Here is a 27,367-nt window from a genome sequence, read left to right on the forward strand (position 1 = left end):
AGAGAGCGGCATGGTACTTTTTAAAGTGATTTTCATTCAGTTGGGACTAGGCAAACACTCTGATCATTTCTCTGCTGATAGTTGCATTAAACTGGACAAAGTGGACAAATTCATGTGAAGTCAATGGAGTTTCCCAAGGAATAACCGCGTCTCTGTTACTCCCTGGACAGATGATAAAAAAGTATACAAATGTTTAGTATTTTGTTCAAACAAAATTTGACTTTGTCTTCATTTAGCTGATGCAGAAGCAGTAGTAAATTGATTGGGTTGGGGGCGGGGAAGGGTTGGATGGGAATCTGCCTTCTGGTGTTTTGAAACCTGAGCTCAGTCCATCCATGGGTCTTGCTCTGGAGATGTGTTTGGTGTGATTGCTTATTGTTGAGCTAACTCTTCTGTTACTGCAGCGAGGAGTCCTGTGGTACCTTATAGACTAACTAAAGTGTTGGAGCACGAGCTTTCGTGGGCAAAGACCCACTTCGTCAAATGCATGCATTTAGTTAGTCTATAAGGTGCCACAGGACTCCTCGCCGCTTTTGCAGATTCAGACTAACACGGCTACTCCTCTGATACTCTTCTGTTACTGTTGGTGATAAAACTTGAGTGGGAGCAGACTTAGGCCAGTGGAGGGGTTGTCAGAATCATACCCAGAGAGGTCAAGAAAGCTAAGACAGCAGGAGTGCAGTAGGGACAGAAAGCTACAGATCTCAAGGCATGATGTTAAATCAGTGGTATTCATGTCAAAGGAAAGGAGGAAAGAGCTGTCACATGGAATGCTAATGACACCAGCCATATAGTAGCAGTTACATGTTTACAAAAAACCCATGTTTTACACATCCCTCATCTAGATTAGCCCAGCCAAGTGTGGTGCCTGAGGCCTTTTGCTGTTCCATGCATTTCTAAGTCCAGTTACATCTGTTAATTTCGCCTGTGTGATGGGATGTGGTTGGCCTTTATAGTTCTGGTAGCTATTCTTTTTCCCATATATAGTCATAGTCCAAAAAGTGACTTGCGTGTATTTAAAAAAAGCATTATTGCACTCTACACACCTGTTCCTTGTGTCTAACACTGAGTCATCGCTGCTTACTTTTCTTACAAAAACAAGTTCATTCTCTTATTTGCACTTCTGGAGCAATTCAGCTACAGCATGGAAAAACTGAGAACCGGGCTTCGTTCTGCCTCACGTATCATCAACAAAATTGTCAGCTCGGTTTTGATTGCAAAGTACTTACCACCGGTGATGAAAAGAGTCACAAAGAACACAGCGTGATAAGCTTGATATCCAGATAGTAGGGCGCGTTTGCAATGCTAGTGCTTAGAAAAATCAACTTCAGGTTGTAAGCCAAGCACATTTTAGGCAGAATAAATATGAAACCCCCCACAATGTCATTATTACAGAGTCATTTTTTCTGACTATAACTTGTCCTAATTATGTCAATCTTTGGCTTATGCTTTCCAGTGTCATTATCGGTATCCTAGCACACTATGGCTGCTGGTGATAAAGACATCTCCCTTACTGCTCTGTCTCAGGCTTCTTATTGATGCAGTGTGTACTTCTCTTTCAGACACTAGACTCCACAAAAGTATGAATTTATGCGTGATAAAGCACAGGTTTTCTAATGTCCAGTAATCTCTCTTGATTTATCTGGATTGTTTGGGTGCAGATGTTTTTGGCAGGGCTAGTTTTGTTTCAGAACCTGTAACATTCTGGCTCCATTGCAGAATTATTTTCTCTAGAATCTGTCACTGTTGGTTTTCAGTTCATGTTACAGACATCTCCGTCTTCCCCACATCAGAAAAAAATTTCCATTTATTTTCTATTCCAATTTCTCCCTCCTAACAGCTCCCAAATAGGGTTGCCATCTTTCCCAACTGGACAGATGGGACACCATTGATGCAAATGGCGTCCAGTCCATTCGGTCAGGAAAGTTGATGCTACTCCCAGCCTGTGTATTTCCCCTCCCTGAAATGCTGCTGAATGAATGTGCAGTAGTGTTTTTGTGTGTTTTTATAATGAGAAATACCTCAGCATTGCTCTGCTCGTGGTATTTTGTTGGGATCCCTGTTGTGAATCCTCTGAAACTTAGTATATCTACACTTGCATCCTCTTTCGAGAGAGGGTTGCAAATGAAGACATTCAGAATTGCAAATGAAGCCGGGATTTAAATATCCCACACTTCATTTGCATATTTGCATTATGGCGCTATTTTGAAATAGTGCTATTTCGAAATAACAGATGCTGCTAAGATGTAAGAGTAAACCCTTCTCTCGAAATAACCCTTATTCCTCATACAATGAGGTTTACTAGTTATTTCGAGAGAAGGGTTTTCTCTCGAAAAAACCGTGTCTTAACAGCATCTGTTATTTTGAAATAGCAGTATTTTGAAACAGCACCCTAGTGCAAATATTCAAATGAAGTAGGGGATATTTAAATCCCGGCTTCATTTGCAATTTCGAATGTCTTCATTTACATCCCTCTTTCGAAAGAGGGCGCAAGAATAGACATACCCTAAGTTCTGAACAAGTTCACGCAGGATGTACGGCAGGAATGGGCACACTCATTCTCCCTGCCCATTTTTTCATTCAGCACCCATAGAAACGAAGCACAGTATTCATGTTGCAAATACTATAGAAAGGAAATCCCAGTTTCTGGCTATGTTTCAACCAGAATATGAAGCTCACCAAGCTGCATACAGCAAATGATTCACTAAACCAGCGTGGAGAGCCTCAGACATGGGGTGCCAGATGAGGCCCTTGGCTTGCCTGGATCTGGCCCCCGAGGCTCAGCCACACACTCCCAAGCATTGGGGAGCTTGTGTTGGCATTCTAGCTACCCCACTGCCCTCCTGCGGGGCTGCAGCATACAAAATCTACTAGGCTGGGCCTCTCTCGGTTCTGGCGTGGGAGGGGAATATAGGGAGCGTCTTGCTCCTTCTCAGTTTTGTTTTGTTTTTGGATTTTTTGCTTCTCACTTGTATGTGGCCCCCGACTGAATTTTTTTTGTGGGTCAGTGGCTACTGACGCATAAAAGTTCCTCCCCTCCCCCCGAATGGTGTGTGAGTTTAAATCACTACATGATGCTCAAAAAGGGTACATCTTAATGTGTATAGGGTAGGTTCTACGGACCAGTGCACCCCGTGAAGCAAAATATGAGCCAATGTACTTTAGAAGGACCTGTAGATGATGTGCCATGAGCTGGGCTTGCTACCCTCTCAGGCTGAGAACAGGAAAGCACAATATTCATTACAAATGCTATCAGGTCATCCAATCAGGTTTTACCTCCTTTCTCCTTGGACAGAGAGTAAACGCTACTTGCGGCTGCAGAGCAGTGGAAGGAGAGAGGACCAACACACCCGGCTCCTCAGCCCTGTGATCTACTTGCCTAGGAGTGCTGTGTGCATGGTGTTTCAGTACCAAGCATTTGGGAGTAATGGGATAATGCTGCAGGTGTGGCGGGAAGCAAGCCAGGAGAAAAAGCTGTTGTGGATCATCTCAGAAGACCAAGGGGATGAGTGGAGAGAGGGACGGATCCTTCTGCCAAGCTACGACATGGACTATCAAGTAAGATGATAAAGGGCCGTTTACTCTGAGCTACCAGTGGATTTTAGAGATACTTATGTCAATATTTCAAAGGGCTGTGCCCATTCATCATTGGGGAAGGTTGTCAAGGGTGCCTGTTTTCACTGTATTTCTTATGTTGCTATAGTAACTAAATAACACTCTATTTGTTATTCAGAATGTGCCTGTCTTTATACACAGACTTAGGTCTTTGTTCATCCTGTTGCCTTTTATATCCCTGAAATCTCCCCTTTTACAAATATTTCCCTCTGTTTTCTTTTAGATGATTATCAGGTAATCTGACAAGAGACACAAAGCCCTAAGGAGCAAACACAAACAAATCCTGCCAGTAGAAAGGTGGGGAGGTGAGAGGGAAGGAGCCCGCTTTGAAAGAGAATGAAAACAAAGCAAACACCACTTGCCTGACCTTGGCTCCAAGTCTGAGTGTTGGGGATGGGGGTGGGTGAAGTCAGGACGGTGTGACACCTTGAGACCAAAAGGCAAGCAGACAGTATAGATTAAGGGCCCCATACTGCATCCTTTGTGTCAGTGGGAAGAGGATTGAGCCCACAAGACCTCTCCAAGGCCCCCAGCATCCCATTGTGAGGTTAACAAAAGGGTCGTGTGGGTAATGGTTGCAGGGTAGCGTATCACTCTCTTCCCCAGCCAAAGAGTTGCCACATCTGGCTGGTAAGGAAAGCCACAACTCACCAGAGAACATGTGTTGCCTTGCTAATGAGTCACTGTGCTCAGCATGCAATGACCAAGTGGGAATGGGAAAAAGGTCTCTGCTACATGGGACTAAGGCTCTGACCCTGCAGTTCTGACTTCTGCAAAATTCCCAGTCGACTTCAGTGGGAGTGTTGCTTGTGGGAGGACTGCAGAACTGGCTTTAAGTTAGCAATGGCAGGGAAGTGATTGTTACTGCACATATGAAGGAAAGGTCTTTGCACCAGTATCCCCGGAGATGTATTGCTGGTCTGTGTATGTTCGCTTGGCTTTTTAATAAAATACCGGTGCACGCAGTGTGCTTACAGATAAGGGTAGTTGGCATTTAGATAGTACTTTGCATGTTAAAAGTGATGTACAGACATCAGCTAACTGAATATTACTTAAATAATGCAGGTATTTGCACCCAGCATTTTTACCAGCTAATTAGTCTATTCAATTTTTTTAATGTCCTCAGTGATGAACTAGAAACAATGTGCCTGTCTCCCACCGTGTTTTGATATGTATTATCACTGTATACTTAACCCTTTTTTTTACCATGCGCTGTGCCCAATATTAACTCAGTGGGCTAGCTCCTTAGCTGTGCTGCTCCGTTGACCTCAGTGGAACTATGCTGATTGAGTCCTGCTAAGCCCATGACAACTAAGAAACCCTCCAAGTCGATTGCCCTGGCTTGTAGTCCCTGAAAAATGAGTTTTATTCAAACAAAGTGTGAGTTGGGAATCCAGCTGTCACTAGCTCAAATGATGAACTTTTCCCTGAGTTCTTATTCAGTCCCTGCTCAGGCAGAAATCTCACTGCCCAGGAATTTGGACACCGGATTTGGCCCCTTGCCAATAGTGCCTAAGGGGGGACCGAAAAGTGGGGCGCACACTTCCGTCTCTTTCTCCCAGGGCAAGAAGAACTGCTTGGGAATGGAAGCTTAATAATGACATTTCTGTTCTGACTTACTCCTAGATTGTGTTTGAGGGTGTTATAAGAAAAGGACATTCGGGAGAAATTGCCATAGATGACATCCAGATCGGCTCCGATATCTCCCTAGAAAACTGTATGGGTACGTACACAGCTGTCTCACAACATCATCGATTTATAGGGCCAGAATGGATCTTGGCGACATCTTGCTCCACCTCCAGCATAACGCAGCTCATGGAATTACACCTGCTGATTCTCATGTCCTCTTGGCAGAAAATTAGACAAGGAATCACTGTTGCATGCAGCAAAAGTAGTCCAGTTCATGAGAGCATGAGAGCCTTTGTTTCCAAAAGTTTGCCAAGGGACCGGAACTCTTCTCCTGCCTAAATTACAGTGATTTTTCTGGATTTTAATAAAGCTGGTCTTTGCATCTGAGGGAAATCAGGAGAAATAAGTCCTTAGGGAAGGCAGGTACTGGTGTCAGAGGCATCAATGGGAGTATATATGTCTACAGAGGAGGGCTGAAACAATAGGTGGGGTTATTAAAGAATTCGCAATAGAAAGGGCATACGCAAAATTTAAAAGGAAAGCGCTAGACAAAGGAAACCAGCTGCCAGTCAGCATTACATGCTTGGTGGGGCTGATGGGTTCAATAGGAGCCTTTTCTAATGAGAAATAAATAGCAGAGGGGTTTTGTAGCAATTTTAACATAATAATGAAAGAGAAGCTTGTACAAGAATTCATCATTTCTTGATCCAGGGCAAAAGTCATGTAGACAGGTTCATTAAACATGAAAGCTACATAAGCTTGAAAACATTTATTAGAGATTTACCACTGGAATGGTAATTCAACCGTTCACCCATCTAGCCTACCCATTCCTTTGTTGCATTTGAATAATGGCAGTCACCAGATAATGAACCTGGGCTAGAGTGTGCCATGATTTCATTGTCATGGCAGAGTCTGGCCGTAGAGGTATGATGGGAGGAGCTGGACTATGAAAAATATCCAATAAGTAGGGTCAGTGGTGGCAGATGTCCATGGGAGTGGACCTACCCTTCTGTACAGCTTCAGAGCAGTGCTTGGCTGTTACATACCTCCTAAGGGGCCACATCTAATTGGGCTGAAATCAGAATTTTTCCACTGGAGCTGGCCATGGCCTAAGGTGGACTTAGAAAGGTTCATATCAGCAAGATAACTCTGAACAAGTTGCTAGGATCCTCCTAAATTCAGCATGATAGGGCACTGGAACAAGCGAGAAAATGAACAACACATGACAATTTATAGTCACATTGCTTAATACACCACCGGATGATACTGCAGTGATAAGGGCAGTACAAGAGCTAGACCAGATTCGTTCTGAGCTCTGTGAGTCCCAGTTTCTTTGAAGCTTTGAGGTCTCCTGACCACTTGCCCTCGTGCCAAAAGAGCTAATGTGGCACATGCAAAATTCCGTGTTGGCAATTGACAAACATGGCATGGCCTCTACAGCATAAAAAGAAACAGGAATGATGAATAATGTTCTTATGTTGTTAACTTTTTTCTTTTCGAGCTTTTTATAAAATAATCTTGCCTGATCGCCAATATTTTGTTTTTCTCTACATGTAAGAAAAGCTTTAAGTGTTAAAACAATCCCATTTGTAAGTCATAAGGGTCCATAAAAAATGATAGTTCTAAAAATTGCGTCAAACTGCTTCATAGATTTACATGCATCTTTTCAGGAACTCTAATCTGAACCTATGAACCTAATAATAATTAGGTGTTATTTTGCTTCTGATCATGCCTAACAAAGGGATTTTAAAATGGTTTTAACTGAAAAATGTAATGCTATCTCATCTGTAAGGTCACTTCCGAAGCCACCATAGTAATATGAAACAATATGCGCATACCACATTCCTTCTTTGTCAGTACCATAAAAGTAACTGACCAAAGTAACAGGCTACTGTTTTTAAAATGTAATCCTGGGAAGTAATCTGATTCCCTTTCAGCCTGAAAAGAACTCTAATAACTCTCAATAATTTTTCCTTTGGAAAACCTGTCACTCGTGTCCTGAATTTGAGCGATGATTTCACATTGCTCTTTACAGCCACAGCCTGCTTGTGTGACTCACAGGCGTAATGCAGAAGTAAACTAAAAATACTCAGAAGTCATTTACCTTTGAGCACAAGTAATCACTAATAACCCTGGTTATTGCTTTTCAGATCCAATGATTTGTAACAGATCGCATCTTCAACCCTAACCCTAACTTCAAAAATCATGCTCCTTTGTGTATTGGATCTGTAAGACATGGGTAGCATGTAGTGACGTGGCACCTGTGAGTGCAAACTGAAGCTGGATCTGGTGTCTTGGGTCCAGCCCATCTCTAAACACCCCTCACTGATTCTGATTGGAATTTGGTAGCATGGTCCCTGCAGCCAAACACTTCAGCACTTGGAGCATACTGTACCCTGAAGTTTGGATCTAAATTCAGCTTTTTAGCTCAGGCCCATCCCAGATTACCTATAAAGGCGCATGGCCCATCGGCAACTGCCCATAGCAGAAATCTCCAGCTGCTGGAGATGGGACATTAGATGGAGAGGTCTTTGAGTTACTACAGGGAATTCTTTCCCAGATATCTGCATGGTGGGCCTTGTCCACATGCTTGGGGTCTACCTATTGCCATATTTGGGGTTGGGAAGGAATTTTCCCTTAGGTCTGACTGACCGAGACTTGGGGTTTTTTGCCTTCCCTGCAGCATGGGGCATGGATCAATTGCAGGTTTAAACTAATATAAATGATGAATTCTCTCTACCTTGAAGTCTTTAAACCATGGCTTGAGGACTTCAGTAACTTACCCAGAAGTTATGTGTCTATTGCAGAAGTGGGCAGTTGAGGTTCTGTGGCCTGCAACAGACAGGAGGTCAGACTAGAGGATCAGGATAGTCCCTTCTGCCCCCCCCCCCCCCCGACTCTCTGCAACATTGCGATCCCAATCATTACTTCCATTAAGAGGTTCCTGTGAGTTAGCTCCAGTTTATTACAAACTCACCCTAAAATTATTCTTATTCCAGCTAAACCTCCAAACCAGGGAAGTCTCCTTTTCTCTGGGCTCTTTAGTTATCCTCTTGAGTGTGCCATGCCAGCCAAAGATAAAGAAACTGCTAGCTTCCCATTGTTTTATAGATTCCATTTTGGGTGGGAATTCTGTTTCTGCATTTCACCCTTACATGGAAAATTCCCTGGCCAGCACCTACCAGTTAGGGAGGTCACATGACTTCCTAGGACCAACCACTGCTAAGATTTTAAGGACAAAAGGGCTGTTTAGAGGTGACCAGACTTTGGGGGAAACAACCTTGATGGCTTGCATTTTTAAAACCACAAAGCATCCATATATCTAACTTTACATACAAGATGATAGATATACAGATCCAGTGGAGCTATCCCTCAGCACATGGGGGGGTTTGTCACAATAGGGTTACCAACTTTTAAATGAAAAAAAACCCAGCATCCCCTGCCCTCTCCCTGCCCATGTCAAGCCTACCTCCACCCCAAATCCCAACCACAAGGCAATCCCCATCACCCCTTTCAACAGCCATGTATAGTATCTAAAGAGGTACTGCTTGAGAACTTCATTGCTAACCAACAGGTGCGTTTTCCAGCCAGTCTACGTAGTCTGTTTTGGGTAGCCCATTGTCATTGAATGTGTCATTTCTGATTCGAGCTTCTTTTTTCCAGGCGTGCAGTAGGATCTGCACCATTGCCCTGATCATGCGTTATTTCATAGGCCTCGCGTGTCTCCTGACTCTCACGTGACTCAAACTCTCTTTCATACACACAGGAGGTGCCCTTGTGTCTCGGTGGCCAGACAGCTGCTGTTTCTTCAGTAATTTTGATGTGTTATCACTTAAACTGCAGCATCTTTAACTGAACACAGAAACTTTTAGCATCAGCTATCCCCAGTGTATTGTGGTGTTAAATGCAAATCTTTTGACCCACATTAAAGAAATCCTGGCAGATTAAATAATTTTTCTGGAAACTGGCACATCTACAAAAAAACATCCAGGCCAGTCAACTACTGGCAAAGTGGTAACCCTGTTCCCAGACAGCAGATTGTAGTCCTGGGCTACGTCTACACTGGCCCCTTTTCCGGAAGGGGCATGTAAATTTCACCTATCGTAGTAGGGAAATGCGTGGGGGATTTAAATATCCCCCGCGGCATTTAAATAAAAATGTCCGCCGCTTTTTTCCGGCTTTTAAAAAAGCCGGAAAAGAGCGTCTACACTGGCCCCGATCCTCCGGAAAAAGCGCCCTTTTCCGGAGGCTCTTATTCCTACTTTGAAGCGCCCTTTTCCGGAGGCTCTTATTCCTACTTTGAAGTAGGAATAAGAGCCTCCGGAAAAGGGCGCTTTTTCCGGAGGATCGGGGCCAGTGTAGATGCTCTTTTCCGGCTTTTTTAAAAGCCGGAAAAAAGCGGCGGACATTTTTATTTAAATGCCGTGGGGGATATTTAAATCCCCCGCGCATTTCCCTACTACGATAGGTAAAATTTACATGCCCCTTCCGGAAAAGGGGCCAGTGTAGACGTAGCCCTGGTGTGAGGAGGGTCTGGATGAGCAGGTTTGGAGAGTAACCCACCCTGCTCCTGTTCTGCTCCAGCAGCCAGGCCAAATCTGAGTGGCTCTGGCGTATGATTTTGGGCCCAACCCATGAACTTACCTATAGCTAGTGGGTCGCCTTAGTAAAAAGTTTAGGAATAACTCTATTGGGGTCCTCGTACAGTCAAAGGGGTCATAGATGCTGATGTTTGGCCTGAGGAGATGTCACTGATAAGTAATTAAGCATGCATCAGATGGGATCTTCTGTTTGATTTAAACATTCTCCCTTCTAACACCAGAATATGTTTTCCCTTTGCAGAACCTATCACAGCTTTCCCAGGTGAGAACTTCTACATTCCAGGTAACTCTGCACTTCTTTGAGTCATTTCTCTGATGGCACAAGTTCATTTTCTACTGTATTTTTTAAATCGGTCTGCATGCGTGTGAAAATAAGGTGCAGTGTCCCCAGACAAGGGGAACTGTAAATGTGCAATATGCTTTCCCAGTGGCAGATGGCATTGCCTGTGCACTCCTCATGGAGGGGGGGCGAGGGGCTAGTAGAAGGTTTTGCCACCTCACATCTAGTTACAGTTAGGAAACCCATAGACAAGACCCAGCAGAAAAAGAGAGAAAGTGGTCGGTTTCGCAGTGCCCAGGGGGGAGCAATGAAACTTAAAAGGTAGAACCCAGAAGCAAAGAGAAACCACTGACAGACCTAACCAAAAACACTGGTAGTGAACAAAGAGTAAAATGAGGTGGCAGCAATTTATTTTAGCATGAGATGGTTGCTATCCAGCGTACAGATGCCAAAACTATTAGTGAGGCACAGTGGCAGCTGGCTTGCTTGCAAGGGGAAGGAAGGAAATTAGGAGGTAGAATTGAAAGAACACCTGCCACAAGAAGTTTGGAAGTTGACATTCAATAAAAGAGAATCAAGGTGAAATGGTGCATTTAATAGCGTGAGGCTACTCTAAAGGATACCAAAAGGGATTCTTCTCTGATAGAACTTGCAGAGTAAAACAAAACGAAGAGGAGTTCAGAGCTAGTGCCCTGCTCGTTAAACATGTTTCTGGTTCAGTGAGGATGCTGTTTTCTACTCTGAAAAAATGTGAGCTGTCCTCTTCTGGGGAAGATTTTTTTTCTCTTTTTCAGTGTCTAATGCTCATTGCCTCTCCAGAAATGAGTACATAGAGGCTATGTCTATACTGTGCCCGTTTGGTGCAAGAAATATACAAATGAGGCAAAGCGTGGAATATCGCCATGCCTCATTTGCATAATTAATGAGGCTCTGTTTTTGCGCAAGAGGCTTTTGTGCAAGAGCCGTTCTTCCGCATTTTTTTCAGGAAGAATGGCTCTTGCGCAAAAGCCTCTTGTGCAGAAATGGAGCCTCATTAATTATGCAAATAAGGTGTGGCGATATTCCATGCTTCACCACATTTGCATATTTTTTGTGCAAAGCAGGCTCAGTATAGACATAGCCAGATTGTCAAACTCCAAAGAAGGAAAAGCAGGAATCCTTAGGTTTAAAAGGCATTCCACCTACCAAAAACTGGTCCCTTTATTTCAGCTGGGTATTCCCCCTTATGCCTCGTGGGATGAGGTTTACTGGGGAGGTCGACAAAGGGCTTTAAGGTCGACAGGGGAGCGTCCAGACTGCCCCGATCTGCCGACAAACAGCTGATCGGCAGAGCACGGCAGCCATTTAAATTTAAATGAAGCCGCGATTATTAAAATCATGGCTTCATTTCCCTCTGCCGATCAGCCTCATCTACATGGCTCCATCGATGGAGCCATGTAGTTTAGACACACCCAGAGTGACCAGTGAGCTAATGGTATAGTTGTGGTAACGTTCTTCATGTAAGTATTCTAGGTATTTGGGCTGTTTATAGGCGAGTTTGTGTCCCTTCCACTGAGACCCACAGCCTTGGTGACAAGCTGGTAGTGTTCTTGCCTGAGGCAGCAGGCATCATAGGCAAGGGAAGGCTTTGCCCCCTGTCAGCCAGGTTGCTGTTGGCTGACAGAGCTGTCTCAAGGAGCTGTCTCCTAGCTGTGGAAATGTTGATTCCCTGGCCGTTCCGTGCTCTGGAGAGTACAGAATACTTCTGTACTGGTCTGTCACACACACCCTCCCCGTCTGTGCCAAGCAAGTCCAGTGCGGTTCCCAAATACCCCTCTGGCTCTGCAGTTGAAAGTCTGTGCACACATTAACCCCCCCCCCACACACACACACACACACACGTAGGGGAAGGCACTGCTTTCCCAAACTACCTCATGTTGCCCCACTGTTGCTTCCCCAGTATCCAGTCCCACTCCTGCCGCCCTGCGCCGTCTGTCCTGGTGCTGGGTCCACTCTGGCTGCCTGGTGGCCTGGCTGCGGGGGGTGGGAGATCTGTATGGCCAAGGGTTGGGAAGGCTGGGGCCATATCACTGGGCTCCCCAGTCCTCCAGGGCTGTGGCAGGCCACAGCCGCGCTACCGAGCTTTCCTCTCCAGTGATTTGGGGCTAAGGGAGACTTGGAGCACTACTCAGTGGCGGGGTGGGGCAGTGCCTGGTGGCATATGGGCCAGGCCAGCAATAGGAGGGAATGGAACCAGGAGCTTTTTCTGGGGCAGGGAGGAGAGAGGCAGTGTTCTGGCTGATGTGTCCCTGGGTAATAGAATTGCTTGTAGTTCACCCCTCCTCCACCCCGGGTTAAGAGCACTGGCTTGTTCACTGTGACTCAGCAGTAAATCCCCTGCCAGCTATTAATTTATTCTTAAAATTTGCTGCAGCAGCAGCAGCAGCGGTTGCTCCTAGATTGCTTTCTAGATGGCAAAAGTGATCACTGAAGACTCAGGGTGTGTCTGTACTACACAGTGACTTATATTCAGGCAGTGTAAACACTGTTCCTGGCATCTTTGCCAACAAAACCTTCCTCCCCTTACTAGCAACGTTTTCACTGCTGGCAGGAGTGTTCTCTTGTGCCTACAAAGCTTTTGTTGTTCAGGGCACCTGCTTAAGCACCTGTGAATCACAAAAGCTTTGTCACTCAATTGCCAGTGCAGACAAAGCCTGAGTCTCAGGCTAAAGCAGAGTAGTGATAGAAATGTAGCCGTGTTAGTCTGGGGTAGCTGAAGCAAAATGCAGGACAATGTAGCACTTTAAAGACTAACAAGATGGTTTATTAGATGATGAGCTTTCGTGGGCCAGACCCACTTCCTCAGATCAAATAGTGGAAGAAAGTAGTCACAACCATATATACCAAAGGATACAATTAAAAAAAATGAACAAATATGCTAAAGCAGAGGTGTCTGAAGAGCACTGGCTAATCTGAAGGCTGCCAAGAGTAACCTAGTGTGAGATTGTCATCACTCAGGGACACAATCCCCTTTTGTGCTGAGGTGCTTCTATTGGTCCCATCATGCACTGCTCCATCACAATGCAGGGAATGGGCACACACATCAAGATGGAGTGTTACATGGTAGGACCTGTGGTGTCCATGGCGGTCAACTCTGCTTCAAGGAGGAGGATGGCTAGAATCAACCTGTTCTTACACTACTTAGTATAAGAACATTTGGCTCCTGGCAGGATGAAGTTCAGGCTCCCACAGATTTATATCCTTTTATGTCCATTCAAACTGCACTGTCTCAAAGGGCAAGTTTAAAAAAAAAACAACCCTAGACAGTTTAACAATAACCCAGGGTGTGTGTGTGGGCCATGGTAAGTCCTACGTTCCATCTTAGCTAGTGGGCCAGGCTTTGATAAGACCAGTCAAGTGTTCATAAACTATGACCTCATTTGAGAGATGGAGCATCTGACCTTCACAAAAAAGGCATTGCAAGAGCCAATGTCTGGAAGCTGAATGACCCTAGACAAATTTGGGAGGAAGTTTATAAACCATTACTACAGGTTTCCTGGGAGCATGGTAGATTCTGCTTCACCAGTTGATAATAGATTCTGCATCACTAAAAAGGGATGTCGGTCTAAGGCCAGATCTACAAAGTCGAACTAAGGTACGCAACTCCCATTTATATGAGTAGCATAGCTGAAGCTGACATAAATTAGTTGGACTTACTGTGGCTTCCCCACTGCGGGAGGAGGGATGTCAATGGGAGAAACTCTTCTGTCCACTTCTCTTACTCCTCGTGCTGCGGTGGAGTACTGGAGTCAATGGGAGTGCAATCAGTGGTGGATTTAGCAGGTCCTTTCTAGACCTTCTAGATCAATCCCTGGAGCATGGATCTCTCAGTAAATGGAGACAATGCCTAAGAGCGGTGCTGAAGCTCAGTACAGGCTTGATGCAGGAGTCATTAGGTGAAATATTATGGCCACCTATGTTATACAAGAGGTAAGACTAGCTGATCATCATGACTCCTTTTGGCCTTGGAATCAATGAAATCCCCCACCACATTAGTAATCCATATTGGCATATTTTTCAGTAAGTTTGAAGGGGAACATGTATCTGTCACGTGACTGCAATACAGGACCACAGACCACGTTTTAGGTGTTCTAGACATATTATTTCCTCCTCTTTTCCTTTATTTTTTTTTATTCTGACCTAATTAACTCTTTGGTTTTAATGTTATATCCTGAAATTGCTATGTGGCTGGAGAGGAAGGAGGTTGTGAAGGATACTGTGTGTAGACAGGACAAGAGTGGACATGGGCACAGGTTGCACGCACTCACCAGACCTCCCAGATCCCAGGTCTGAATGAGGCATACGTAATGACACACATCCCAGGTCACACACAAAATAAAGTGCACAGAAACTCGATGAAAACAGAAAAGTTGTTTGTTTTTGTTTAAAGAACTTGTGCTCTAATGAATGGAAGAAATGAGAGAGTGTAGATATGTGAGAGAATGGAAGGGAGACCAGAAAAGTGATGTAATTAAGAGGATTTTTTATCTTACCAGAGCACTTTTCTATATATAAAATAAACTTCAAGAAAATAAAGAGCCAATAAATACAGAGCCGGTCACATCAGTGTTCTGCATGTGTTGAATGACTAGCAGCTATTTTTAGCAGTCAACAGCATATAAGGAAGAACTGTTAATGCCTGGAGACAAATGCATTTGATTTCTTAGCTAGTTGAGTTGCTAAATTGACTCAACAGACCTCTGCTATCATCTCAGCCTACCTTGGGCCAATGTGATATAGTAAGGAAAGCAAGAACCCTGGGGCTAGACCCTTCCACTGCCTGAGCTGTGCTCAGCACTGACCTGAATGGGGTGGAGCAGAGGTGACTTGAAGCCATTTTATTCCCTACCAGTTCTGAGCCGGCCTTGGCCTGGCTCAGTTCCTAGAGCAGGTTAGAGTAACACCAGGGTTGCTGTAACTTGCAATGGGCCTTATCCTCAAAGGAGGTTGGTATCTTTGGAGTCCTACAGTGCTCTCAGGCCCATACGCAGGAATTTCTGGGGGGGGGGGGGGTGCTTTTTTTGTAAATGTGGACCACAAGGGTGTGAGTGCACCCCCCGGGATCTCCCAAGTCAGTGGGGAAATCAGCCTCAGCCATCCGCTGGCTGGTCAGAGCATGGGGAAGGGAGGCTCAGGCAGCATGCTGCTCCTGCCTTCCCCTGGCCAGCTAGAGCATGCTTACTTGGGGAGCCCGAGGGGGGTGCTTTCACACCCTTTGCGCACACACACCCTATGTATGGGCCTGGCTCCAGTCACACTCTTCGCCTCCCCCTCCTTCCGCCAGCCATGTTACCTGCACCAGTGGGGCTGTGAAGAGTGACATAGAGTTGACTACACAGGCCCTGTACCATCCGGGATCACTCCCTACTTGGGGAACAATTGCTAAGCTAGTTTTGTGGCTGCTCAGGTCAGGACTTTTAGCTTCTATTCACTCTTCTAGCACTAATGCACAGCCCTGGACATTAACTTCTCTGGCTCAGTGTGCTTCTCAAATCAATGCATATGACAGTGAATCCATATCTGGGAGTCAGGGCCCATGGGAAGACCAAACTCCACAGCCACAGCCCCTAAAATACACTGTGGTGTTAACTGGTCACCCTTCTTTTCCTTTCTCCTCCTATCCTACTCATGCACTGAAGGTCCATTCCTGAAGATGCTCCCTGACATGAAATTCACTGACCATAGTCTCCAAGGCTGGGTTCTTTCTCTGTAGTCTCCAAGAGGTTTAGCTCCCATAGGGGTCTTCAGGCAGTTGGGCTCAGACCCCCCTTTTCCGCTCATGCATGCCCAGAAAGGGGGGAGCTTATGCCTACCTTTAGCAGCTCATTACTCTGGTTCCCAAGGGTAATGTGCTCTACTGGCTGCTGTACTGTGTGTTCTCCAGGCAGCCTGGCTTGCCAGCCTACACTTCTGGCTCCTCTGTGCCTGGCCTTCAGCTCTGGTTTCCCAACCGGCTGCTGCCTGGTTGCCTGCTATAATGCAGAACATGAATTCCAATAAATTCTTTCTTATGGAAACATCTGGAGAGCAAGAGACAGCTGCAGGCAGGTTCCAGCAGGAAGAGTGTGGGGAGACGCACTCAAAATCAAGTGCTTGGCTGCAATAAAATGGCAAATTCACCAGCAAAAAAATGCTGATCTTTAGGGAACTCTTAGGTAAACGTCAAATTCCACCGATACAGAATTGCAGCGTTCACAGGGTCCTGACTGAGATACACGGTTCAGGTCATGCTTCTGAAGCAGCTGTGTCAGACTCTCTGTAGACTCAGGCAGGCACTGCTGCCTTGATTTACGCTAGTCACATTTTAAGATTATGCTTGGGACAAAAGTGTTTTTGAATGAGTGAGTATTTTGATTCTAGGCGTGATTTCTGTGGCAAGGAGCAAAGTTGGTGGTAAATTCCACCATGTACGTGGGCTTGTAGCTCAGAGTAGCTATGTGAGAAGTTAGTTGTTTGTAAAGTTCTCTTCAATGGAAAGTACTATGTAAGCACAGGGTACATATTACTGGCTGTCGCACCCAGAATTGAGCCTTTCAGTGTTTGAGAGGCAGCTGCTGTGTTGCTCCTTCTCATGCCCCATCTAGCTGTCAGATTAAGAGTAGGTGTTTTTGAGCAAGCAAGGCTGGTGATTAGACATGTAAATTTGTTACAATTCAGCTAAGTGGATTTGCTTTTGGAAACAGTGACTGGTTATCTGAGAGACTCTCTGGTATATTAGTCACCCTCACAAAGCTCTTAGAAAGCCCCCATCATTCAAAATTAAACAACTGCCTGGGTGCATTTGGCAGAGGGAAAGCAAATTTCTTTTACATGCTTCTGTGTCCTTCACCTAAAAAAAGCACGAGCCTGGTTTTAAAGAGAGGAAAGCAGCAGGCCTTTGGAAAGCAGCCTTTGGGAATGTCAAGGCAGGCATGTAAGGTCAGATCCTTAGCTGATGCAAATAGGTCTCACTCTCCCACTTCCCTCCTGGCCTGGTGGTTACACCAGCTGACACGCCGAGCCTTGAAGTGCCAGGTAGCTCCAAAGGGCGGTAATTTAAGCATCTGTGTGCTTCCATTCCTGTGCTGCCTGGGTGGCAAGTGGAGCTCTAGTGGAGTTATTTGCATCATTTGTCATTTTGCAGGACAGTTTGTACTTTTACACCCTCCCCAAAGAGACCAGCAGTTTATTACCAGGGCATTGTTTTATGACCACTTTGTTTAACTCTCTTCTCAGCGCACCAGCCAGCTTGAAATAAGGCAATTTTTCCACAAGAACGTTAAATAAACATTCTCACTTGACATTTTTTTCCATAGGAGCGTGTGCGCACTTCCTTTGAGCTCAGTGTAGCCATTAATCTCCTTCCACCCTGCCCCTCACCCTTGGTAAGCTGCCTACCACGCAACTGTGCGTGGAGCATCTGTGTCCCAACTTTTTGCATGGCAGGAATAGCCCAGTATGGGTCTATTTAAGGAAATAAACATCTGGGGACACTTTTAGGGGCCCCCCAATATTTGATAGGGACAACCCGCTCTCTCTCATGGTAGAAACTAGGGGAAGAAGCAAGGAGCTGCTGTATCTGAGTGAGGCGGCAATGGTGCTTTAGGGCCCCTTAGAGCCAGGTATGTGGGAAGGAGGGGGCAGATTGGACAACCCCATCCAAGAGTCTTGCAGTACGGGAGAGTAAGCACCCTTCGCCCCTCAGGAAACTGACTCAGGAGTGGGCAATAGAACACTAGTGAAAGGGAGTTTATTGTGTAGTACGTGTATTATTGCAGCTCTCGGTCATGGACCATGTGCCCGTTGTGCCTTTCTTTCCTTGTCTTTCATGGCCCCTCCTCCCGTAGCACTTGCACACGTTGCAGTCTGTGACGTACTTCTCCTGCAATCCCCATTGGTCAGAGGCGGAGCTGGGGTACAGAGTGGCTTGCCCAAGGTTACTTAGGCAGAGTTGTTGACTCGAGTCCCACGACTTGAACTCGAGTCCGACGTAAGTCACCTAGCTGACTTGACTTGAAACTCGACTCGGGTTCATTGTTTGTGACTTGAGACTCAACTTGAGACTTGCTCATTTTGTTAAATCAACTAGGTGAAAAAATTGTCCGAAAATGCCGAAGTTGATGGCTTGTACAAAAGTGACTTGACATTTTTTTCAATTAAGACTTTAGACTCGACTTGGGACTTGACTTGAAAGTGATTTTAGAGACTCGAGACTCGACTTGAGACTTGAACTGTAGTGACTTGAGACTCGACCTGGACTTGACAATGACGACTTGAAGACAACACTGCACTTAGGTCAGACACTCTTGGCATCTTTGCTTAGGCCTAGAATCGGTGCAGTTCAGGATGCTACAAGCTTCTTCCAGGCTGCCTTACCCATGTCCCTCTACGCTGCCCTGGAGGGACTGCCTCTGCAGGAGGATGTAAGGAGAATAAATGGCTCAGTAATGGCATCCAGTAAATGGCTTCTCTGTCGAGACAGGAGCTCAGTTAATGGGGAGTTGTGACAGTGCAAGTACCCGGGGAGGAACAGACCGTTCTTGTCCAGAATTACAAATGTGTGGGTGGTTTCCAGTCTCCTGCTCCGAAGAAGCAGGATGTAACCTGTGGATATTTATCAAGTGCTCTGGATGTAGCTTTGATCCCTGTTTTTCACTCCCGTCACTTTTTGTGACCAAGAAGCAACTGACCTCCTGCTCTGGCTGCAGTAGAACAAAGCTCTGCAAACCTACCACATAGATCATCACCTCCATCTCATCGGACACTGTGGGGAGGGTTGTTATGGGAAACCTCGTTGCTGTGAGCATAGCAGGACTCATCCTTCACTACTTCATTTTTCCCTTGGAATCTTCTGAGCATGCGCTGAAAACAGGCAGAGTTGGTTGCCAAGCAGCAGTTATTATCAGTGAGCTGAATAATAAGTTGACACCAATTCACAGAAGCCCACAAACTATCCGTTGTAAGACACTCCTGGCAGCTCCATCTGTGTGGGAAGAGTCCCTCTCTTGCAGAAATGAGAGCAAAATGAGAGGAGAGTCAGGCTGCCTCCAGAGAAATACTAAAATGTCTTTGTTCAACAGCAGAACAAGTCGTCTGGAACGTTTCCTCAGAGACTCTCGCCCATGGACCAGACAATCAATAAATTCCAAGAGTGCATCCCCAGTTAGATATCACTTGTCTCCTAAAGCAGCATTTGGGAGAACTGAATAATAGTTGCGGGAGCATTTGTGCTGTCCTGCTTTAGTGAGATATGTGGGTTTTATCGTAAACATACGAATTAGCATCTTCTGAGTCTGTTGGAGTGCTGCATGTGTGTATGTAAGGATGGGCTGGAACTAAAACAGTAGTCGTGCGTATGCTGTATTCTCCAGACATGACCTTTACAACAAATAGCTCAGCCTCAAAATGATGCCCACCTCCCTTGCTCCTTGTGTGTTCGATGGGTGCAGGCACAAAAAGGGTTAAACACGGAAGAACAGAGGGCGCCCTAGACATTTACCAAGCCTGAATTCAGCGACACCAGTGGCTGAGAGTAGTTTAGTTTTCAGCAGCGTGGATTGTGCGTTCCTGGCTTGCTAAAACATAGAAGATTGTGGGCTTGATACAGGAGTGGCTGAGTGGCCTGTGCTATGCAGGAATTCAGGCTAGATGATCGTAATGGTCCTGTCTGGCCATAAACATCCACGTGTAGATGCCTAGGGCACTCTGTGTAAGAGATCTTTTCACTGCCTTTTCCATAAGAACAAAAACTATTTCTTCCTCTGATTTCTTTCCCAGCAGTCTATTGCAACTTCCTTATGGCTTTGCTATGAAACTCTACCTCCAGTTAAAACTGTGATGTTTTTGTCATTGCCTGACGCAACTGGTATGTAGAGACAAGGCTGATTTGGGGAAGGCCTTAAAAAAAAAAGCTGGAATTTGTATTTAAATCCAGGATGGCTAATTAATAAACTGCTTTAATGTGGCTGCTCACCAAACACCCAAATTGTGTTTCTCCCAAAGAGGAAGTTTCATATCTGGAGCTGGGTCACATAATCTCACTTAATGCTGCTCTGTACTCTTGAAAGCATGTGTGTTTCTTTTTATTAGTCTGCATGCATCCCACCTAGCAACACTCTTCTATGTCTCTCCACCAGGGGCCACCCTTCTGCCAGGGAGCGAGCCCACAGTGGACACGGTGTCAGTGCAGCCCATCCCAGCCTACTGGTATTACGTTATGGCCGCCGGAGGTGCTGTTCTGGTGCTGGTCTCCGTCACGCTGGCCCTTGTGCTCCACTACCACCGGTTCCGCTATGCGGTCAAGAAGAGTGATCACGCCATCACCTACAAAACCTCCCATTTTACCAACGGGGCTCCGTTGGCAGTGGAGCCCACCTTAACAATAAAACTAGAGCAAGACCACAGCTCGCACTGCTGAGAGCGGAACAGGAGCAAGAACAAAACAAACAAAACTAAGACTTCAAATCTGTTGCCTCGATTTTTGCACTTTTCTCCTCACCTAGCGTCGGTGTGAACTCTAGACATCTCTGTCCCTGTCCCTTACCTTCCTAGACCTTCTGATTCTTTTACAAACTCTTAACTAATGCTGCATCTTGGATCACCAGAAGAGAGATACCGTCCATGTCATGTTGAAAGGGAATGCTCCTCTTTATTATTTTCAAAGACTGGTTCTCCCAGTAGGCCACCTGCAAGGAAATGGAATGGCAAGCCTAGAAATTGGGGTGTGGATGCGTGTGCACGTGCGTCTCTCTCAATCTATGTATGTAAGTGTGCATGGGAGTGCGTGAGGCTGAGTGACTGAATGTATATTTAAAAGAGGCCCCTTTTTAACTTGCTTGTATTGCTTCTGCTTACACAGGGAATGCGTTATCCCCTGTGGAAGTCCTGGGATACCATTTGTGATAAATATACTGATTTGTTTACTTGGGGAAGAGAAAAATGCTTTTTGTTGCCTTATCTAGCTTTGGCTGGGTTTATATTTCATATCGTAATGTCAGTGGGTGAATAATGAAAGGAACCGGCCATGCTGGCCCTCTTAGATGGTGGGAAGAATCCAGAGAGGTTCAAAGACATTCAAAATTTAGACCTTTCTGTCTTAATTATTTCTTCAGCCAGCATGATAATATAGCCCTTGTTTGGTAGCGGAAACTACTCCCCCAACACACCCATATTCCGAAGTGAATCTATTTCAAGTTGCCTTATAACTGAAAAGCTCATAAAGAATGTTTAGTTTTTATCTTTTAAACCCAGCCTTGGAGTAATGTGTAGATTTAAGCCAATCTAAGATGGATGTTAAATACTGTAGTTTCTTGAATCTGAGGTTTATTTATTTTTTACGGAACCTCACCACGGATGCTGATGGTTTTTATGTTTACCTTTTTGAAGGGAGAAGTGAGGGGGGGATCTTCTTCCTTGTCATTTGACTGGAAATTTACAAAAGATGAGTCTAATTTACCTTCTGTTTTCTCTGCCCAAGTTTGTAGCTGCTGGATCATAAAATGGCTAATTGACTTTCTAGAATGTCAATTAGTTTTGCATTTGCTAATGTTCTGCTTCTCAGAGCATCAGTAACATCTAGCAAACAAAGCACTAGCAGGCAGGCCTGGTGAAACCCAGATATTGCTGCATCTTTAACTAAGGAGAAATAATGGAAACCGAGATAAGCCTCTGCCTATTGATTGGGTCTGAAGTAATGCAGTGAAAATGCCTTACATAAATTACCAAGTGATGACACACAAAGGTGGTTTGAATCATTAAATCTGATCTATTTGCAGGCAGAATGGGCTTCCATGGAACAAAGTTCAGTCTTTCTCATGTTCAGTTGTGACAAGGGATCAGATCCTCCCCTCCCCAAGACCTCTAGCCACCCTTTCTGCCCTCCCCACCCCGAGAAAAAGACAACAGTTCTGCAAACAGATTTCTGCCTTGCTCTTTCTGTCAGACCAGGAAAGCGTGTCGCACGCACGCACGCAGGGTGGCACCTGTCACGACAGAGGCCAGGGCTTCTCGAGTCTTAGCCAATCCTCAGCGGCTCACGTTCGGGGATTACTCTGGCTCTCTTCCCCAGTCTTAGACAGAGCGTGCTTCAGCCCATGTGGCCATTTACTCTGCCGATTACAGAGTTGTCGGTTAGCTGCTAACATCACACGGCGCTGCTGAGATTGTTCCTAAAGTGCCCAACTTCTAAGAACGATTCTCCTCATGGAGTGCGTGTGTGCTGGGGGACGCTTCTAGAAAGAGAGCGATGTGGAGAGTAAACACACATCTGGGACTGCAAGCCTGGGGCCAGGGGACTAAGTGCCTTCAACTCCCATTGAAGTCAGGAGGCACTCGGGAGCAGCCATCCCCTCTTACTGAATGCCTCTTAGGAGGCATTCAGTACAGTACCATGAGGGCTTCTTCCAGAGCGGAAGCCATTTATTACTGAGCGTCTTCATTATGTAGCACTGGCAGGAGCCACTTAACACAGATAATAACAGATATAAAATATTGAAATGTGTTGCTACGTTTCCAGATCAAACCTACCCTTTCAGTAGGGTAGAAGAGCCTCCAGTAATATTTCGGAAGGCGGTACGACATCCCTGTGTAAAATTCTCCTCTCAGCTACATCAAGGCAAGCCTGCTGACATTAGGGAGCATGCTCTGGTGTGTGAGAGGAGAATTTGAGGGCTGGACTTAAAAATAAAAATCACCAAAGACACCAACAGAAAATCACTTAACTATTTTTACTCCCAATTCCCCCCCTCCTAGAACTGTGATTGCCCCAGCATCGCCCAGTTGCCTGTGTGTGGAAATATCTCGTGGAAATTTGAAACTTTAAAAATGTATTGTGTGGAATGTAATAAAAGGATGATATTTTTCTACAAACATCTGAGGGGGGGTTTCTTCTTCTTTGTATATGAGAATGACTTTGATTTAGGCAAACATGTTTCATTACATGTTCCTGTAAGAGTTGTCAGGGTTCTTCCCTTCAGCAACTCAAATCTTGATTCTATATCCACTCAAGTCAGTGACAAAGCCTCATGGCCAGATCCCCAGCTAGTGTACATGAAGTCAGTGTAGGAATGCCAAGATTATAACTGACTGAAAACCTGACCCCTGTGCTCAGCAGCAGATCCTTTATGGTTGCTTTTAGACTCTCTTCTTTTGTAGCAGTCCTAGTTAGGAGTCTGGGGCAGCTCAGCCAACACATGATTGTTTGGGGAGTTTGCTAAAGTTACTTAACTGCTAAATTGCTAAATGGGATTATATGGAGTTTCTCAGGATGGTGAGCCAGGGACCTATAATTTCATAGTGCCCTAGGGAGGCTGGCTAGCTCAGCTAAATTGTGCACTCAATCCCTATACAAGATGCATGAAATACACCATTTAAAAAAAATGCAACTATTTTTTTTAGAACCCTTTCTGCTCCTCTATCCGATGTTCACCATTGCTGGGAATTTGTCATGAGGACTAACACAGGGTTGACAATTAAAATGACATGGTCCGGGCAGCATGGGCCAGACGCTTGCTGGTGTTAGTTGGTTCCACTCCTTTGACTCCAATTGAATTGTGCCACTTTACACCATCCATGGACCTTGGCTCCCTTGCATATTTATGTTCAAAAGCAGCCTGAAGGTGGAAGGCCAGTGTGGCGAGCGCTCTGATTAGCAGGTGTACAGTTTTGCAGTTAAAGGAATCCATCATGTAACGGTTTCAAACCAAAGCTAAACTAGGAAGTGAGGGCCAGATCCTTAGCTAGTGTCAGTCAACACAGTGCCATTGACTTCAGTACAGCTTATTAGAGCCCCAGGAGGGTGGGGCTATGCAAATTGGCATTCTGGCCACTGCGGAGGATCCACATCTCACGCAGAGGGAGCTCTCCTCAAGCTCGCTCGCTAAAAGAAGCAGAGCAGCCAGAGTACGTGGCGGATGGCTCGGGAGAGTGGCCCGAGTACATCGGAAGAGATGCTCAGCAGAGCAGCGGCTTTAGGTATGTCTGTGCTACAGCTGGAAGGTGGAAGTCCCAGCTCAGGTAGACACAGATGCTCTAGCTCTGCTCAGGCTAGCCGCTAAAATACAGCAGCAAGACCATGGTAGAGCTGAGCTAACGCGTGTCTGCCTCCCCACCTTGGGAAGCAGGCTCCCGGCTGCACTGTACCAAGCCCCAGGATTAATATAAACATCTCTGGTATAGCATGTCTTCTTTCCCTGGCCTTTTAAGTGGGCCTGTGCTTCTTACGCTGTAAGAGCCAGCAGGTAAGCCTTGGAGTTAAACTATGTTTTGAAGTCAGTTCTCTTTTTTTTTTTCCTACAGAGCACATTTATGTATATATTTATTTTCCTTTGACATTCTGCTTTCGTCTGACATGCATAGCTTTGCAGTGGCACTTCCTAGCTTTATGTGGATTTTAGGCCAAAATAAAAGTTCAGGTTGTGCCCTCTTGCTATGGCTGTACAGATATAACCACTGCTGTAGACCTTTTCTTGTTATTGACTTGGTTCTGTAGATCACTGGCCCTCAAACACTAGGAATTTGCATTGTGCTCACTTCAGCAGCCATCCTAGAAAAAATGCAAAACAAACATAGGAGCAAAAACATACAAAGGGAAGGGTAGTTTGGGGTTAGTTATACCTTATATGCTTCACACACAAGTGGCCCAAGATTCAACCAGGAACAAATACAGACTGGATGGGAAGAGCATCACACACAAACAGCCAAAATTAGCACATTTGTGCAAAAAACAAAGGGCACTTGCAATTCTAGTCAGAGCTCTCTTCATCCCTAAAAAGCTCTGTCAAATGGGTAGAGCAAGGGTGCTCAAGTAGACCATGGACCAAATTGAGATTCTTTTAACCAAACCCTGCAAACTTTTTATTTACTTTTCATTATTGTTGGAGGGTTTTTTAATTATTTTCTCTGGGGTCTGGACCTTGACTGAGAAATGTGGGCCTTGACAAAAAATACCTGATTACCTCCTGGGAAGGGCCGGCTGAACAGTGAAGGATCAGAATTCCAATATGCAGCTCATGTCTATGATGCAATAGGGAGACATCCCAGAACCAGCCTCAGCAGATATATACACAGAGGCTACGTCTACACTACAAGGTTTTTGCGCAAAAACCTGGGGAGCATCCACACTTCGAATAAGCTCTTGTGCACTTAAATGGGCAGTTAAACGGCAGAACAGAGGGCTTATTTCTGCCATAGGTAAACCTCCTTTTCTGAGGCATAACTGCTTTTAGTGCTACAGCTATTGCGCAAGAAGGCTAGTGTGGATGCTCCAGAGGGGTTTCTTGTGCAAGAAACCCCTATGGAAAAAAGCACAGGTGCTCTGATGGCAACTTTCTTGCGCAGGAGCATCCAGCAGTGTGGACACTCTCTCTTGTGCAAAAGCACATCGCTTTTGCAATGTGCTTTGAGGTGTGGACGTGCTCTTGTGCAAGACGTTTTTGTGCAAAAACTAGTGCAAAAGGCTTCTTGCGCAAGAAGCCTGTAGGGTAGATGTAGCCAGAGTGATTTTTGAATATCTGTGTCACTATAGTCACACTTTTGTGGCTCTATCCCAGCTATGTCTGCACTACAGAGTTTTTGTGGAAAAACGGCCGTTTTTTTCACAAAAACTCACGGAACGTCCACACCTCAAGCACATTTTTGCACAAGTAAATCAAAAGATCAAAGGTGTTTTTGCACAATCAGTAACCCTCATTCTACAAGGAAGAACACCTTTTTGCGCAAGAGCTCTTGTGCAAAAAGACATATGTGGATGGGGAAGAGAGGTTTTTTTGCGCAGGAAGAGGGAAAAGCACAGGTGCTCCCTCGGTGGCCATGCTGTCCATAGCAGTCACTGCTTACTTGTGAGAGAGCATCCAGGCAGTCTGGACACACTCGCAAAAGCACATCGCTTTTTCAATGCACTTTTGCAGTATGGACGTACTTTTGCGCAAGACATTTTTGGCGGAAGATCTCTTCCTGCGCAAAAAGCCTGCAGTCTAGACATAGCCCTAGAGCTGCACCATGAGCATACGGCCGGATAAAGAAATACAATCAGCCAGTGCATGATTGAAGGAAGACTTGGGCTTGTGTCCATGACAGAGCGCTTTGCCTACACTTAAAACACTGCAATAGTGCTTCAGTGTAGACACTACCTGCGCCACCTCCCTTAAAAAGGGTGTCTAGGTCACTGGATGAATGCTTCCACCAACCTAGCACCCCCTATACAGGGACATTGGTCAACAGAGCTATGCTGCTCAGGAGTTTTTCAAAGTCCAACCTGCATAGTTAAGCCAAACTAGTTCTCTAATGTAGACCTGGCCGTAGGAGGGAAACAACCCTCCCAAGTTCTCAGCTTCAGTAGCAGTCCTGTAATATGAGGCCCATAGCAGCTGGTCATACGAGGCACTCGTGTATATGCATGAGGCAAAGCATCTCACTTTGCTGTAGCAGCAAATAATACAACGTTCTCTGGTGATATGCAAAAATCAGAAGCCTTAGGGGATTTTATCAATAACGGCTTAAGACTTGAATGATTGGGATGGGGAGGAGGGTTAGGCCTTATGTACACTGATCCTCTCCAACCCCCTAACTCCAGTTGATCTAATCTACACAACTTCAGTAGGTTGTCAACGTACTTACCGCGGTGTCTTCTATGTGGTAAGGTCAGCCCATTGACTCTGGCTACTTGCTGTGTCCTGGTAGAGTTCTGGAGTCAATGGGAGAGCTCTCAGAGATCCATTCAGTGCATGTAAGCAGATGTGAGAAATCAACTGGCTACAGTGTCGCTCCATCACATAGTGAAGACAAGCTCTTAGTGTGCCACGCACCTACTAAAGGCAACACTGGCTGACATGGTCATTGGACTTCTCACATCCACTTGGTTTGCATTGTTTTCTGTGCCGGTGTAGTAGAGGAAATGTATGACCAACCCCTGTCTCGAGGCCTGATCCTGTACCATTGAAATGATTGGGACTCTTGTCATTGAGTTCAATGGAAGCAGCTTGAGACATTATGGGAGGAAGCTTTCTGAAGAAAGTGAGGTATGACCATACTTCCCCCATGCTCTCATCCCCTCCTAATTATCCTTGCACCCTTTTTTCCAAATCACTTTTATTTTGTTTTCCTAAGGTTCGGACATATTCAGAAAGGAGCCCACACCCAGCATGTTAGACTGTCCCTGTTGCTACAGCCACACAGCAACTAGCAGGTGTAATTCCCAGGGTGGTTGCATGTTAGCTGGAGCGGCGTG

At 45.4% G+C, this 27,367-nt stretch overlaps 1 protein-coding gene across 6 annotated transcripts in view; it reads left to right on the forward strand.

Annotated features, from left to right (window-relative positions):
• NRP2 (neuropilin 2) overlaps positions 1 to 27,367 on the forward strand; it is a 131,212-nt gene that overhangs the window by 90,071 nt on the left and 13,774 nt on the right. For 2 of the 6 annotated variants that reach the window (XM_075934328.2, XM_075934330.2), the window contains exons 13-15: positions 3,296 to 3,558; positions 5,242 to 5,338; positions 10,087 to 10,128. In XM_075934328.2, coding sequence (XP_075790443.2) covers positions 3,296 to 3,558; positions 5,242 to 5,338; positions 10,087 to 10,128 — 402 coding nt within the window. Of the gene's footprint in view, positions 1 to 3,295; positions 3,559 to 5,241; positions 5,339 to 10,086; positions 10,129 to 20,279; positions 22,863 to 27,367 lie in introns of those variants that run through there. The other 4 variants (XM_075934329.2, XM_075934331.2, XM_075934332.2 and 1 more) reach the window with 3 other exon arrangements.

This window comes from Pelodiscus sinensis, chromosome 7 (assembly GCF_052426305.1).
Source record: "Pelodiscus sinensis isolate ZL-2025 chromosome 7, ASM5242630v1, whole genome shotgun sequence".
NCBI lineage: Eukaryota > Metazoa > Chordata > Testudines > Trionychidae > Pelodiscus > Pelodiscus sinensis.